This window comes from Nerophis ophidion, linkage group LG03 (assembly GCF_033978795.1).
Source record: "Nerophis ophidion isolate RoL-2023_Sa linkage group LG03, RoL_Noph_v1.0, whole genome shotgun sequence".
Taxonomy (NCBI): domain Eukaryota; kingdom Metazoa; phylum Chordata; class Actinopteri; order Syngnathiformes; family Syngnathidae; genus Nerophis; species Nerophis ophidion.
The window spans coordinates 83,971,452-83,988,995 of record NC_084613.1 but is presented as its reverse complement, the minus strand read 5'-3'; the positions used below and the strand labels follow the sequence as shown (position 1 = coordinate 83,988,995).

The 17,544-nt window shown below is 37.4% G+C and overlaps 1 protein-coding gene across 1 annotated transcript; it reads left to right on the top strand.

Moving 5' to 3' along the window:
* The first annotated feature begins 1,456 nt into the window (after nt 1–1,456).
* Nucleotides 1,457–17,213, top strand: nkx2.1 (NK2 homeobox 1). The gene is made up of 2 exons (XM_061893761.1): nt 1,457–1,823; nt 16,241–17,213. Exons 1-2 carry the CDS (start codon nt 1,457–1,459, stop codon nt 16,957–16,959), a joined length of 1,086 nt encoding a protein of 361 aa, XP_061749745.1. The 3' UTR covers nt 16,960–17,213.
* The last annotated feature ends 331 nt before the right edge of the window (nt 17,214–17,544 follow it).

Genomic DNA, 17,544 nt, shown 5'->3' with positions numbered 1-17,544 from the left:
CGCCTTCCGCCCGATTGTAGCTGATATCGGCGCCAGCGACTCCAAAAGGGAATACGCGGTAGAAAATGGATGGATGGAAGGATGTTTGAATGTGAGTGTGAATGTTGTCTGTCTATCTGTGTTGGCCCTGCGATGAGGTGGCGACTTGTCCAGGGTGTACCCCGCCTTCCGCCCGATTGTAGCTGAGATAGGCGCCAGCGCCCCCCGCGACCCCAAAAGGGAACAAGCGGTAGGAAATGGATGGATGTATGGATGTTTGAATGTGAATGTGAATGTTGTCTGTCTATCTGTGTTGGCCCTGCGATGAGGTGGCGACTTGTCCAGGGTGTACCCCGCCTTCCGCCCGATTGTAGCTGAGATAGGCGCCAGCGACTCCAAAAGGGAATACGCGGTAGAAATGGATGGATGGATGGATGTTTGAATGTGAGTGTGAATGTTGTCTGTCTATCTGTGTTGGCCCTGCGATGAGGTGGCGACTTGTCCAGGGTGTACCCCGCCTTCCGCCCGATTGTAGCTGAGATAGGCGCCAGCGCCCCCCGCGACCCCAAAAGGGAACAAGCGGTAGAAAATGGATGGATGGATGGATGTTTGAATGTGAGTGTGAATGTTGTCTGTCTATCTGTGTTGGCCCTGCGATGAGGTGGCGACTTGTCCAGGGTGTACCCCGCCTTCCGCCCGATTGTAGCTGATATCGGCGCCAGCGACTCCAAAAGGGAATACGCGGTAGAAAAATGGATGGTTAAGGTAACTCTGCTGCTGATTTGAGTCCTCGTGATTAAAGATTGTAGCTGAAATAGGCGCCAGAAACCCCAAAAGGGAATAAGCGGTAGAAAATGGATGGTTAAGGTAACTCTGCTGCTGATTTGAGTCCTCGTGATTAAAGAGGCCACTTTAGTCGCTGCTAACTTCCCCACAAGAGCCTCTTCTTCTCCATCTTCTTACCCGCCATCAAGTCGGTTTTGGCGCGGACGCACAACAAAAACCGGTAGGGGTTAATATGGCACTGCAAGTGTTTGCAAAGACACTTTATTTTTTTTTGCACAAACAAATCCTGCAATCACGCGTGTGAGGCAATTAGGAATAACAAAAAAAAAAAAAAAAAAAAAGTGGAGTCTCTCTCAACTGCTGGACCCTCCTGTTCATCAAGAGGCCCTCATAAACATCAGCGCGGTTAATAAAGTGCGCGCGCCGGCGCGGTGACGTCACCCAGGAGGCGGGAGACATGTGGACGCGAAGTGACCGAACAACTGCTCCGGTTCTGCGCCGCATTGTCACCGATGCCCCGCCTCTAGCTCGCACGCCGCCTTAAACCCGGCAGCCCGGAGCCAGAACCGAGCTGCATCCAATTAAGGCGGACTCTCGCCGGGGCAGGTTGCACCATCAAAGGGGGGGGGGCTTGGATAAAAAAAAAAAAAAAAAAAAAAAAAGGCAAAATCCAATTCCTCCCGGCAGGACAATGTCGATGAGCCCCAAGCATACGACCCCCTTTTCAGTGTCCGACATCCTGAGTCCCCTGGAGGAGAGCTACAAGAAGGCGGCCATGGACCACGGCAGCGGCGCGCAGCTGCAGGCGAGTTACCGGCAGCCGCAGGTGTCCCAGGCGGCCATGCAGCAGCACCACATGGGCCACAACGGCGGCGTGTCGGCGGCTTACCACATGGGCGCCGCCGCCGGGGTGCCGCAGCTGTCCCACGCCGCCGCCGCCGCCGCCGCCTACTGCAACGGCAACATGGCCGAGCTGGCGCCTTACCAGGACGGCATGAGGGGCAGCGCCACGGCCGCCGGCTGGTACGGAGCCAACCCGGACCCCCGCTTCTCCACCAGTGAGTCCGGACGCTGGCCGGAATTTCCATCGGCCTTTTTATGTTCACGAATCCCGCACTAGGAAAAGTGGTCAATTCACAGTTAATTACTGTGAAAATAACATTTAAATGCCATTTGTTCTTCTATTTTGATTACTTTTTTTTTTTTTTTACAGTCAAGTGTTGGAATATTTTCATTTATATTCAACTTTTTTTTTTCACTATTTTGCTCTATAATTCGCTTTTATTCTCATATTTATATATATTTTATTAGACTTTGTTTTAAAATCCAAACATCTTTATCTTTCAAATCAATATTCTCCAATTAAAATAAGCTTTATTTTAATATTCAGAATTTTCTTCTAAAATTGTTATATGAAATGTATTTTTCGTTTTTCTACATTTATTTAATCTCAAACCTTTATTATAGTATGTCAGAATAAGTGTTGGAATATTTTCATTTATATTCAACTTTTTTTTTCACTATTTTGCTCTAAAATTCGCTTTTATTCTCATATCTATATATATATATACATATATTTTATTAGACTTTGTTTTAAAATCCAAACGTCTTTCAAATCAATATTCTCCATTTAAAATAAGCTTTATTTTAATATTCAGAATTGTCTTCTAAAATTTTTATATGAAATGTTTTTCTACATTTATTTAATCTCAAACCAGTACTAAAGTATGTCAGAATAAGTGTTGGAATATTTTTGCATTTATGTTCAACTCCATTTTGCTCTAAAATTCGCTTTTATTCCCATATTTATATATATATATACATATATTTTATTAGACTTTGTTTTAAAATCCAAACATCTTTATCTTTCAAATCAATATTCTCCATTTAAAATAAGCTTTATTTTAATATTCTGAATTTTCTTCTAAAATGTTTATATGAAATGTAATATTCGTTTTTCTACACTTATTCAATATCAAAACTTTACTATAGTATGTCAGAATAAGTGTTGGAATATTTTTGCATTTATGTTCAACTCCATTTCGCTCTAAAATTCGCTTTTATTCCCATATCTATATATATATATATATATACATATATATATATATATATATATATATATATATGTATATATATATATATACATATATATATATATATATATATATACATATATTTTATTAGACTTCGTTTTAAAATCCAAACATCTTTCAAATCAATATTCTCCATTTAAAATAAGCTTTATTTTAATATTCTGAATTTTCTTCTAAAATTTTTATATGAAATGTAATATTCGTTTTTCTACATTTATTTAATCTCAAACCTTTACTATAGTATGTCAGAATAAGTGTTGGAATATTTTTCATTTATCCATCCATCCATCCATTTTTTACCGCTTATTCCCTTATGTTCAACTTTATTTTCATGTTCTCCATTTTGCTCTAAAATTCGCTTTTATTTTCATATTTACATATATATATACATATATTTTATTAGACTTAAAATCCAAACATCTTTATATTTCAAATCAATATTCTCCATTTAAAATAAGCTTTATTTTAATATTCAGAATTTTCTTCTAAAATTGTTATATGAAATGTAATATTCGTTTTTCTACACTTATTTAATATCAAAACTTTACTATAGTATGTCAGAATAAGTGTTGGAATATTTTTCATTTATGTTCAACTCCATTTTGCTCTAAAATTCGCTTTTATTCCCATATTTGTATCTATATATACATATATTTTATTAGACTGTGTTTTAAAATCCAAACATCTTTATCTTTCAAATCAATATTCTCCATTTAAAATAAGCTTTATTATAACATTCAGAATTTTCTTCTAAAAATTTTATATGAAATGTAATATTCGTTTTTCTACATTTATTTAATCTCAAACCAGTACTATAGTATGTCAGAATAAGTGTTGGAATACTTTTCATTTATGTTCAACTCCATTTTGCTCTAAAATTCGCTTTTATTCCCATATTTATATATATATATACACATATATTTTATTAGATTTTGTTTTAAAATCCAAACATCTTTCAAATCAATATCCTCCATTTAAAATAAGCTTTATTTTAACATTCAGAATTTTCTTCTAAAATTTTTATATGAAATGTAATATTCGTTTTTCTACATTTATTTAATCTCAAACCTTTACTATAGTATGTCAGAATAAGTGTTGGAATATTTTTCATTTATATTCAACTTTATTTTTCATGTTCTCCATTTTGCTCTAAAATTCGCTTTTATTCTCATATTTATATATATATACATATATTTTATTAGACTTTGTTTTAAAATCCAAACATTTTATCTTTCAAATCAATATTCTCCATTTAAAATAAACTTTATTTTAATATTCTGAATTTTCTTCTAAAATGTTTATATGAAATGTAATATTCGTTTTTCTACATTTATTTTATCTCAAACCAGTACTATAGTATGTCAGAATAAATATGTAAAGGTGCGATTAAAAAAGGTAAAAAAAAGTGCTGAAATATTTATCAAAAGTGTGCAGAGAAATGTGACAAACGGGGAGAATCTGGAACTATTCTATTTAATAATAATGATAGTAATATTAAAATAGGTGCACATATTTGATTATAGTACTAATTGTAAGTATTTGTGTTGTGTTGTTGGTTTGTTTGTCGTCATATTATCATATTATTTGTTGTACTATTGTGATTACAACTTTTTACCGACTCATTTTTTTACAGTCAAGTGTAGGAATATTTCTCATTTATATTCAACTTTATTTTCATATTCTCCATTTTTCTCTAAAATTCGCTTTTATTCTCATATATATATATATATATATATATATATATACACACACATATATTATTAGACTTTGTTTTAAAATCCAAACATCTGTATCTTTCAAATCAATTTTCTCCATTTAAAATAAACTTTATTTCAATATTCTGAATTTTCTCCTAAAAATCGCTTTTATTCTCATATACGTTTTTATATGAAACTTAATTGTGAAATGTAATATTCGTTTTTATACACTTATTTAATATCAAACCAATACTAAAGTATATCAGAATAAATATGTAATGGTGCGATTACGTAACAAATATGTTAAAAAAAAGTGCTGAAATATTTATCAAAAGTGTGCAGAGAAATGTGACAAACGGGGAGAATCGGGAACTATACTATATAATAGTAATGATAGTAATATTAAAATAGTTATTTGATTATAGTACTAATTGTAAGTATTGTTTGTTTACAAGTGTCATATTATCATATCATTTGTTGCACTATTTTGATTACAACGTTTTACTGACTCATTTTTTTTACAGTCAAGTGTCTGAATATTTCGAATTATCTGCATTTATATTCAACTTTATTTTCATATTCTCCATTTTGTTCTAAAATTCGCTTTTATTCTCATATTTATATCTATATATTTTTATTAGACTTTGTTTTAACATCCAAAAATGTTTATCTTTCAAATGAATATTCTGCATTTAAAATAAATATTACTTTAATATTCTCAATTTTCTTCTAAAATTCGCTTTTAATCTCATATACATTTTCATCCATCCATCCATTTCCTACCGCTTATTCCCTTTCGGGGTCGCGGGGGGCGCTGAAACTTTATTGCGGTATGTAATATTCGTTTTTCTACACCTATTTAATCTCAAACCAGTACTATATTAAGTCAGAATAAATATGTAATGGTGCGATTACATAACAAATATGTTAAAAAAAAGTGCTGAAATATTTAGCAAATGTAAATGTGACAAGCTATGCTATTTAATAATAATAATAATAATGATAATAATAATAATAAAATAGGTGCAAATATTTTATTATACTTCTAATTGTAAGTAATGTTTGTTTGCATATGTCATATCATTTATTATTTCGAACATTCTGCATTTATATGGAACTTTATTTCCATATTCTTATTTTTTCCCCCCCAAAAATCGCTTTTATTCTCATATACAGTGTTATATAAAACTTTATTATGGTATATAATATTCGTTTTTCTCCACCTATTTAGAATAAATATGTATGTAATGGTGTGATTACATAATAAATATATTCAAAATATATCTTATAAATCAATGCTGAAACATTCATCAAATGTGTGCAGAGAAATGTGACAAACGGGGAGAATCCGGAACTATATGATAATAATAATGATGATAATGATATTAAAATAGGAGCAACTATTTGATTATACTACTAATTATAAGTATTGTTAGTTTGTTTACATTTGTCATATCATCATATCATTTTTTGTTCTATTTTGATTACTATTTTTTACTGTGTTATTTTTTACGGTCAAGTGTTGCAACCGATGGAACATTTCGAACATTCTGCATTTATTTTGCACTTTATTTTAATACTGTTAATTATTTTCTAATTAGCTTTTATTCCCATATTTATCATTTTCATTTTTTTTTAATTAGAATTTGTTTTCTTTATCTTTCAAATCAATATTCATCTTGAAATGAAACTTTATTGTAGTATGTAATATTCCGTTGTTGTACTCAAACCAGTACTGTATTATGTAGGAATATTTATGTACATAATGGTACCACTACATAAATATGTTTAAAAAAAAAGTGCTGAAATATTTATCAAACTTGTGCAGAGAAATGTGACAAACGGGCAGAATCTGGAATTATACTACATAATAACAATAATATTATTAAAATAAGTACAACTATTTTATTATACTACTAATAGTAAGTATTTTTTGTTTGTTTACATATGTCATATCATCATTGATGTACTATTTTGATTACACATTTTTAATGTGGTATTTTTAAAATCACAAAAGCAAAGATTATTTGTTAAAAAAAAATCCGTTTTTATGGAAGGTCTTTGACTAGTTTTTGTAATGCGAAAATCACAAAATCAAAGATTGTTAGTTGTATGGAGGATCTTTGACCTTTAAAAAAAAATATGTATTTATATATTTATGTATTTTTTTTAATCACAAAAGCTAAGATTTTTGGTTATATGGAGAATATTTGATTAGTTTTTCTCTTGTAAAAATCACAAAAACGAAGATTATTTGTTAAGAAAAATATTTACTGTTTTCATGGAGGGTCTTTGACTAGTTGTTTTTGTAATGCGAAAATCACAAAATCAAAGATTGTTAGTTGTATGGAGGATCTTTGACCTTTAAAAAAAGTATTTATATATTTATGTATTTTTTTAATCACAAAAGCTAAGATTTTTGGTTATATGGAGAATATTTGATTAGTTTTTCTCTTATAAAAATCACAAAAACGAAGATTATTTGTTAAGAAAAATATTTACTGTTTTCATGGAGGGTCTTTGACTACTTGTTTTTGTAATGCAAAAATCACAATATCAAAGATTGTTAGTTGTATGGAGGATCTTTGACCTTTAAAAAAAAGTATTTATATATTTATGTATTTTTTTAATCACAAAAGCTAAGATTTTTTGTCATATGGAGAATCTTTGATTAGTTTTTCTCTTGTAAAAATCACAAAAACGAAGAGGATTTGGTAAGAAAAATATTTACTGTTTTCATGGAGGGTCTTTGACTACTTGTTTTTGTAATGCGAAAATCACAATATCAAAGATTGTTAGTTGTATGGAGGATCTTTGACCTTTTTTAAAAAAATATATGTATTTATATATTTATGTATTTTTTTAATCACAAAAGCTAAGATTTTTTTGTCATATGGAGAATCTTTGATTAGTTTTTCTCTTGTAAAAATCACAAAAACGAAGAGGATTTGGTAAGAAAAATATTTACTGTTTTCATGGAGGGTCTTTGACTAGTTGTTTTTGTAATGCGAAAATCACAATATCAAAGATTGTGAGTTGTATGGAGGATCTTTGACCTTTAAAAAAAATAATGTATTTATATATTTATGTATTTTTTTGAATCACAAAAGCTAAGATTTTTGGTTATATGGAGAATATTTGATTATTTTTTCTCTTGTGAAAATCACAAAAACGAAGAGGATTTGGTAAGAAAAATATTTACTGTTTTCATGGAGGGTCTTTGACTAGTTGTTTTTGTAATGCGAAAATCACAAAATCAAAGATTGTTAGTTCTATGGAGGATCTTTGACCTTTAAAAAAAAGTATTTATATATTTATGTATTTTTTTTAATCACAAAAGCTAAGATTTTTTGTCATATGGAGAATCTTTGATTAGTTTTTCTCTTATAAAAATCACAAAAACGAAGATGATTTGTTAAGAAAAATATTTACTGTTTTCATGGAGGGTCTTTGACCACTTGTTTTTGTAATGCAAAAATCACAATATCAAAGATTGTTATTTGTATGGAGGATCTTTGACCTTTAAAAAAAATATTTATTTATATGCAGTCGAGTGTTGAAACCTATGGAATATTTGGAAAATTCTGCATTTACATTCAACTTTATTTTAATATTCTCAATTATGATCTAAAATTCGCTTTTATTCTCACATTTATATATAAAAAAAATGTTATTAGACTTTGTTTTAAAATCCAAACATCTTTATCTTTCAGATCAACATCCTGCATTTAAAATAAACATTATTTTAATATTCTCAATTTTCTGCTAAAAATTGGCTTTTATTGTCATATGCATTTTTATATGAAACTTTATTTTTTTTTTTACACCTATCTCAAACCAGTACTACATTATGTCAGAATAAATCTGTATATAATAGAATAGAATAGAATGTACTTTATTGATCCCTGGGGGAAATTCAGCAATGATGCGACGAAATAATAAATATGTTTAAAAAGTGCTTAAATATTTATCACATTTTTGCAGAAAAATGTCACAAACGCGGAGAACTATACCATGTAATATGAATTAATAATATTAATAATAATAAAATAGGTGCACATATTTTATTTTAATACTAAATCGGTAGTATTATTTGATTGTTTACATCAGGGGTAGGGAACCTATGGCTCTAGAGCCAGATGTGGCTCTTTTGATGACTGCATCTGGCTCTCGGATTAATTTTAGCTGACATTGCTTAACACAATAAGTAATTAATAAGTCCACTAAAAATAACATTCCAAATATAAAACATTCTCACGCATTTTTATCCATCCATCCATGTTCTACCGCACCTGTTCAAGATGTCAAAAAAGGGTAAGAAGTATTTTATTCATTATTAGTTAGCTTCAGAATAAAATAGTTATTAAAAAGAACAACAGACGTGTTTTACCCTAATTTTGGTTTTACATAAAAATGCACACATTTAGTTGTATTCAGTGTTAAACAAAATATTATACGGCTCTCACGGGAATACTTTATAAAATATTTGGCTTTCATGCCTCTCTCAGCCAAAAAGGTTCCCGACCCCTGGTTTACATCATAGAAAATAGTAGGGATGATTAATCGGTAACCGAATATATTCGGCCGAATATGGCAAAAAAAGGCACATTCGGCCTTCGGTGGAATGAGTTAAAAACAAGGCCGAATAGTGGCGTGTGATGCAATTTTTTGACGCGGTGACGCAATCAACCAACGTGCAGTGACGTGGTGTGTACCTGTATAAGTGTATCAATCAATCAATCAATCAATGTTTATTTATATAGCCCCAAATCACAAATGTCTCAAAGGACTGCACAAATCATTACGACTACAACATCCTCGGAAGAACCCACAAAAGGGCAAGGAAAACTCACACCCAGTGGGCAGGGAGAATTCACATCCAGTGGGACGCCAGTGACAATGCTGACTATGAGAAACCTTGGAGAGGACCTCAGATGTGGGCAACCCCCCCCCCTCTAGGGGACCGAAAGCAATGGATGTCGAGCGGGTCTAACATGATACTGTGAAAGTTCAATCCATAGTGGCTCCAAGACAGCAGTGAGAGTCCCGTCCACAGGAAACCATCTCAAGCGGATCAGCAGCGTAGAGATGTCCCCAACCGATACAGGCGAGCGGTCCATCCTGGGTCCCGACGAGCGGTCCATCCTGGGTCTCGACTCTGGACAGTCAGTACTTCATCCATGGTCATCGGACCGGACCCCCTCCACAAGGGAGGGGGGGACATAGGAGAAAGAAAAGAAGCGGCAGATCAACTGGTCTAAAAAGGAGGTCTATTTAAAGGCTAGAGTATACAGACGAGTTTTAAGATGAGACTTAAATGCTGTGTGTTACAAGCACACACTTATTGAGATTTAGTGGGGCCTCTGTTTACATTATTAGCCTGTTGTGTAGGCTACCTGTATAAGTGTATGAGGTTACAAGCACACACTTAATTGAGATTTACTTGAGCCTTCTGTTTACATTATTAGCATATCTACTGTGGCTAAGCAGACTTTTGCCAAAAGGACAATAATTTGTTGTGGGTTTATCCACTTTAATGCACTTTATTTTTTTTTGGAATGCATGTTTTGTTTAATATAAATGAAAAACTTTGTGCTTTTTTTTGAAAAGCAAAGGCTACTGGAATATTAAAAAAATGTCAATATTCAATTAAAAAAATACTTTATTTGAAAAACACGTCTAAATATTTATTCTAGGCTATTTATGCAATATAAAAAAAAAATTCTGTATTTGGCTTTCGGCCAAGCGTTTAAATTTTATTCGGCTTCGGCTTCGGCCCCAAATTTTCATTTCGGTGCATCCCTAATTTAAATGCTTAGCCGAAGGCCGAATACCGAATAATGAATGCAGTTTTTCACAATTTTTTTAATATTCCATAAATAGCCTAGAATAAATATTTAGACATGTTTTTCAAATAAAATATTTTTTTATTGAATATTGACATTTTTTTGATATTCCAGTAGCCTTTGCTTTTAAATAAAAAAAAAATAAATGGGTTGTACTTGTATAGCGCTTTTCTACCTTCAAGGTACTCAAAGCGCTTTGACACTACTTCCACATTCACCCATTCACACACACATTCACACACTGATGGAGGGAGCTGCCATGCAAGGCGCCAACCAGCACCCATCAGGAGCAAGGGTGAAGTGTCTTGCTCAGGACACAACGGACGTGACGAGGTTGGTACTAGGTGGGGATTTGAACCAGTGACCCTCGGGTTGCGCACGGCCACTATCCCACCGCGCCACGCCGTCCCATTTTCAAAAAAAAGCACAAAGTTTTTCATTTATATTAGGCCTTCAAACAAAACATGCATTCCAAAAAAAACAAATAAAGTGCATTAAAGTGGATAAACCCACAACAAATGAATTATTGTCCTTTTGGCAAAAGTCTGCTTAGCCACAGTAGATATGCTAATAATGTAAACAGAAGGCTCAAGTAAATCTCAATTAAGTGTGTGCTTGTAACCTCATACACTTATACAGGTACACAACATATCCCAGGCCAGAACAGATTTGTCAATAACAGTACTTCAGCTTCAGAATAAAAAGAAGGAAACTAACTATGTACAAAACAATTTAAATTTAACACTGCACGTTGGTTGATTGCGTCACCGCGTCAAAAAAATTGCGTCACACGCCACTATTCGACCTTGTTTTTAACTCGTTCCACCGAAGGCCCGAATGTGGCTTTTTTTGCCATTTTCGGCCAAATATATTCGGTTACCGATTAATCGGTGCATCCCTAGTTTAGATTTTATTCGGCTTTGGCTTCGGCCACAAATTTTCGTTTCGGTGCATCCCTAGAAAATAGGTTTATTAACTGAAGCTGTCAAATTAATTTTAACAAATGGAAATTTCAACAAATTATAATATTGATGGACAATAGCGGGGGGGGGGGCGAAAAAAGAAAAAATTTTTGGTCAATAATGAAATGCACCTGGGGATAGGTTGATTGGCGACACTAAATGGGCCCTAGTGTGTGAATGTGAGTGTGAATGTTGTCTGTCTATCTGTGTTGGCCCTGCGATGAGGTGGCGACTTGTCCAGGGTGTACCCCGCCCTCCGCCCGATTGTAGCTGAGATAGGCGCCAGCGCCCCCCGCGACCCCGAAAGGGAATAAGCGGTAGAAAATGGATGTATGGAGCTGTCAAATTAATTTTAACAAATGGAAATTTCGGGCTTCACGGTGGCAGAGGGGTTAGTGCGTCTGCCTCACAATGCGAAGGTCCTGCAGTCCTGGGTTCAATCCCAGGCTCGGGATCTTTCTGTGTGGAGTTTGCATGTTCTCCCCGTGAATGCGTGGGTTCCCTCCTGGTACTCCGGCTTCCTCCCACTTCCAAAGACATGCACCTGGGGATAGGTTGATTGGCAACACTAAATTGGCCCTAGTGTGTGAATGTGAGTGTGAATGTGAGTGTGAATGTTGTTGGCCCTGCGGTGAGGTGGCGACTTGTCCAGGGTGTACCACGCCTTCCGCCCAATTGCAGCTGAGATAGGCGCCAGCGCCCCCCGCCACCCCAAAAGGGAATAAGCGGTAGAAAAAAGGATTGATGGATATTTATGCAATATAAAAAAAATTGTGAAAAACTGCATTCATTATTCGGTATTTTATTAGGCTTCGGCTTCGGGTTCGGCCACAAATTTTAATTTCGGTGCATCCCTAGAAAATAGGTTTATAAACTGAAGCTGTCAAATTAATTTTAACAAATGGAAATTTTAACAAATTATAATATTGATGGGCCCTGCGATGAGGTGGCGACTTGTCCAGGGTGTACCCCGCCTTCCGCCCGATTGCAGCTGAGATAGGCGCCAGCGCCCCCCGCGCGACCCCCAAAGGGAATAAACGGTAGAAAATGGATGGAAACTGAAGCTGTCAAATTAATTTTAACAAATGGAAATTTCAACAAATTATAATATTCATGGGCCCTGCGATGAGGTGGCGACTTGTCCAGGCTGTACACCACCTTCCGCCCGATTGTAGCTGACATAGGCGCTAGCCCCCCCCGCGACCCCCAAAGGGAATAAGCGGTAGAAAATGGATGGAAACTGAAGCTGTCAAATTAATTTTAACAAATGGAAATTTCAACAAATTATAATATTGATGGACAATAGTGGGGGGGCGACTTGTCCAGGGTGTACCCCGCCTTCCGCCCGATTGCAGCTGACATAGGCGCCAGCGCCCCCCGCGACCCCCAAAGGGAATAAGCGGTAGAAAATGGATGGAAACTGAAGCTGTCAAATTAATTTTAACAAATGGAAATTTCAACAAATTATAATATTGATGGACAATAGTGGGGGGGCGAAAAAAGAAACATTTTTGGGTCAATAATGAAATAATTTTACTCATACTGAAATAATGATTTACTGCGATGAGGTGACGACTTGTCCAGGGTGTACCCCAATAAGCGGTAGAAAATGGATGGATGGATATTAATGCAATATAAAAAAAAATGTGAAAAACTGCATTCATTATTCGGTATTTTATTCGGCTTCGGCTTCGGCCACAAATTTTCATTTCGGTGCATCCCTAGAAAATAGGTTTATAAACTGAAGCTGTCCAATTAATTTTAACAAATGGAAATTTCAACAAATTATAATATTCATGGGCCCTGCGATGAGATGATGACTTGTCCAGGGTGTACACCACCTTCCGCCCGATTGTAGCTGACATAGGCGCCAGCGCCCCCCGCGCGACCCCCAAAGGGAATAAGCGGTAGAAAATGGATGGAAACTGAAGCTGTCAAATTAATTTTAACAAATGGAAATTTCAACAAATTATAATATTGATGGACAATAGTGGGGGGCGACTTGTCCAGGGTGTACCCCGCCTTCCGCCCGATTGCAGCTGAGATAGGCGCCAGCGCCCCCCGCAACCCCCAAAGGGAATAAGTGGTAGAAAATGGATGGAAACTGAAGCTGTCAAATTAATTTTAACAAATGGAAATTTCAACAAATTATAATATTCATGGGCCCTGCGATGAGGTGGCGACTTGTCCAGGCTGTACACCACCTTCCGCCCGATTGTAGCTGACATAGGCGCTAGCCCCCCCCGCGACCCCCAAAGGGAATAAGCGGTAGAAAATGGATGGAAACTGAAGCTGTCAAATTAATTTTAACAAATGGAAATTTCAACAAATTATAATATTGATGGACAATAGTGGGGGGGGGGCGAAAAAAGAAAAATGTTTTGGTCAATAATGAAATCATTTTACTCGTACTGAAATAATGAGTTACTGCGATGAGGTGGCGACTTGTCCAGGGTGTACCCCGCCTTCCGCCCGATTGTAGCTGAGATAGGCGCCAGCGACCCCCGACACCCCAAAAGGGAGTAAGCGGTAGAAAATGGATGGATGGATATTTATGCAATATAAAAAAAAATGTGAAAAACTGCATTCATTATTCGGTATTCGGTATTTTATTCGGCTTCGGCCACAAATTTTCATTTCGGTGCATCCCTAGAAAATAGGTTTATAAACTGAAGCCGTCAAATTAATTTTAACAAATGGAAATTTCAACAAATTATAATATTCATGGGCCCTGCCACGAGATGATGACTTGTCCAGGGTGTACACCACCTTCCGCCCGATTGTAGCTGACATAGGCGCCAGCGACCCCCGCGCGACCCCCAAAGGGAATAAACGGTAGAAAATGGATGGAAACTGAAGCTGTCAAATTAATTTTAACAAATGGAAATTTCAACAAATTATAATATTGATGGGCCCTGCGATGGGGTGGCGACTTGTCCAGGGTGTACCCCGCCTTCCGCCCGATTGTAGCTGACATAGGCGCTAGCCCCCCCCGCGACCCCCAAAGGGAATAAGCGGTAGAAAATGGATGGAAACTGAAGCTGTCAAATTAATTTTAACAAATGGAAATTTCAACAAATTATAATATTGATGGACAATAGTGGGGGGGGGGCGAAAAAAGAAAAATGTTTTGGTCAATAATGAAATCATTTTACTCGTACTGAAATAATGAGTTACTGCGATGAGGTGGCGACTTGTCCAGGGTGTACCCCGCCTTCCGCCCGATTGTAGCTGAGATAGGCGCCAGCGCCCCCCGCCACCCCCAAAAGGGAATAAGCGGTAGAAAATGGATGGATGGATATCAATGCAATATAAAAAAAAATGTGAATAACTGCATTCATTATTCGGTATTTTATTCGGCTTCGGCTTCGGCCACAAATTTTCATTTCGGTGCATCCCTAGAAAATAGGTTTATAAACTGAAGCCGTCAAATTAATTTTAACAAATGGAAATTTCAACAAATTATAATATTCATGGGCCCTGCCACGAGATGATGACTTGTCCAGGGTGTACACCACCTTCCGCCCGATTGTAGCTGACATAGGCGCCAGCGACCCCCGCGCGACCCCCAAAGGGAATAAACGGTAGAAAATGGATGGAAACTGAAGCTGTCAAATTAATTTTAACAAATGGAAATTTCAACAAATTATAATATTGATGGGCCCTGCGATGGGGTGGCGACTTGTCCAGGGTGTACCCCGCCTTCCGCCCGATTGTAGCTGACATAGGCGCTAGCCCCCCCCGCGACCCCCAAAGGGAATAAGCGGTAGAAAATGGATGGAAACTGAAGCTGTCAAATTAATTTTAACAAATGGAAATTTCAACAAATTATAATATTGATGGACAATAGTGGGGGGGGGGGCGAAAAAAGAAAAATGTTTTGGTCAATAATGAAATCATTTTACTCGTACTGAAATAATGAGTTACTGCGATGAGGTGGCGACTTGTCCAGGGTGTACCCCGCCTTCCGCCCGATTGTAGCTGAGATAGGCGCCAGCGCCCCCCGCCACCCCCAAAAGGGAATAAGCGGTAGAAAATGGATGGATGGATATCAATGCAATATAAAAAAAAATGTGAATAACTGCATTCATTATTCGGTATTTTATTCGGCTTCGGCTTCGGCCACAAATTTTCATTTCGGTGCATCCCTAGAAAATAGGTTTATTAACTGAAGCTGTCAAATTAATTTTAACAAATGGACATTTCAACAAATTATAATATTGATGGACAATAGTGGGGGGGCGACTTGTCCAGGGTGTACCCCGCCTTCCGCCCGATTGCAGCTGAGATAGGCGCCAGCGCCCCCCGCGACCCCCAAAGGGAATAAGTGGTAGAAAATGGATGGAAACTGAAGCTGTCAAATTAATTTTAACAAATGGAAATTTCAACAAATTATAATATTGATGGACAATAGTGGGGGGGGGAATTGTCCAGGGTGTACCCCGCCTTCCACCCGATTGCAGCTGATATAGGCGCCAGCGCCCCCCCGCGACCCCAAAAGGGAATAAGCGGTAGATAATGGATGGATGAAAATTTCAACAAATTATAATATTGATGGACAATAGTGGGGGGGCGAAAAAATAAAAAAATGTTTGGTCAATAATGAAATAATTTTACTCGTACTGAACGAAAATTGATCCTCAAATGGGATTGATTTCAATTATAATATCGAGTGGACACAATGAAAATGGTCAAATCCTGAATAAATAGAAGCAATATGAATAAAGTGGTGCGACTTGTCCAGGGTGTACCCCGCCTTCCGCCCGATTGTAGCTGACATAGGCGCCAGCGACCCCAAAAGGGAATAAGCGATAAAAAAAAAATGGATGGATGAATAAAGTGAAATATTGTTCTTCCCCCCCCCCTCCCCCCGCCAGTTTCCCGCTTCATGGGCTCCTCCTCGGGCATGAACATGGGCGGCATGGGCGGCCTGGGCTCCCTGGCGGAGGTCCACGCCAAAGGCATGGGCTCCCTGGCGTCCACCCCGCGGAGGAAGCGGCGGGTCCTCTTCTCCCAGGCGCAGGTCTACGAGCTGGAGCGACGCTTCAAGCAGCAGAAGTACCTCTCGGCCCCGGAGAGGGAGCACCTGGCCAGCATGATCCACCTCACCCCCACGCAGGTGAAGATCTGGTTCCAGAACCACCGCTACAAGATGAAGCGGCAGGCCAAGGACAAGGTGACCCAGCAGCAGATGCAGCCGGACGGCGGGTCTTGTCAGCAGCAGCCGCAGCAGCAGTCCCCGCGGAGGGTGGCGGTGCCCGTGCTGGTGAAGGACGGCAAGCCGTGCCAAGGCAGCGGACACACGGCCGCCAGCACGCAGGCCCACCCGCACCACCACCACCAGCACCACCAGCAGCAGCACCCGCAGCAACACCCGCCGCAGGCCGCCAACGTCATGCTCATGTCCGCCGGCGGCAACCAGGCGCACCAGCAGCCGGTGGGCAGCGCCAGACACTCCCCGGACTTGGGCCCGCACTCCTCCAGCCCGCCCGCGCTGCAGAGCCAGGTGCCCGGCCTCTCGCACCTCAACTCCCCGGGGGCCGAGTACGGCTCGGCGCTGCAGTGCTCGGCGCTCTTGTACGGCAGGACGTGGTGACCATGAATATATACATTAAAAAAAAAAACAAAAAAAAAACAGAAAGACTTTTTTCTTTTTTCAAGAATTTTTGGACCATTGCACAATACTTTTTTTTTTCTACCGGAAGTGGAACAGTTGGGATATATTTATGTAAATTATATTGACAAAAAAAAAAACAACAACCCTGTAAAAAATAGCATTTCAAAGACTTTTTAATGTCAGCCGCGTAGATTTAGAATGTACTTTTTATTTGGGGTCCCAATATTGTACAGTTTTTTTCCCCCCTCTCTCTTTTTGGACACTATTTGCAGACTTGTTGTCGTTTCCTTGGTATTTGTACGTCTCATTTATTTGTAACTTATAGATATTTGACCACACAAAAAAAAACAGTCCGATGAATAAATTATGGATGCAAGTTTGTGGAATATTTGCTCTCAAACTGGAAAAGGAACACCGTATTTCCTTGAATTGCCGCCGATTAATTTAAAACCTCTTCTCACTCCTGCACTTACCAAAGGCATGCGGTAAAAGTAAGCATGCGCTAATTAATTTAAAACCCCTCCTCACTCCTTCACTTACCAAAGGCCTGCAGCAAAAATTTGA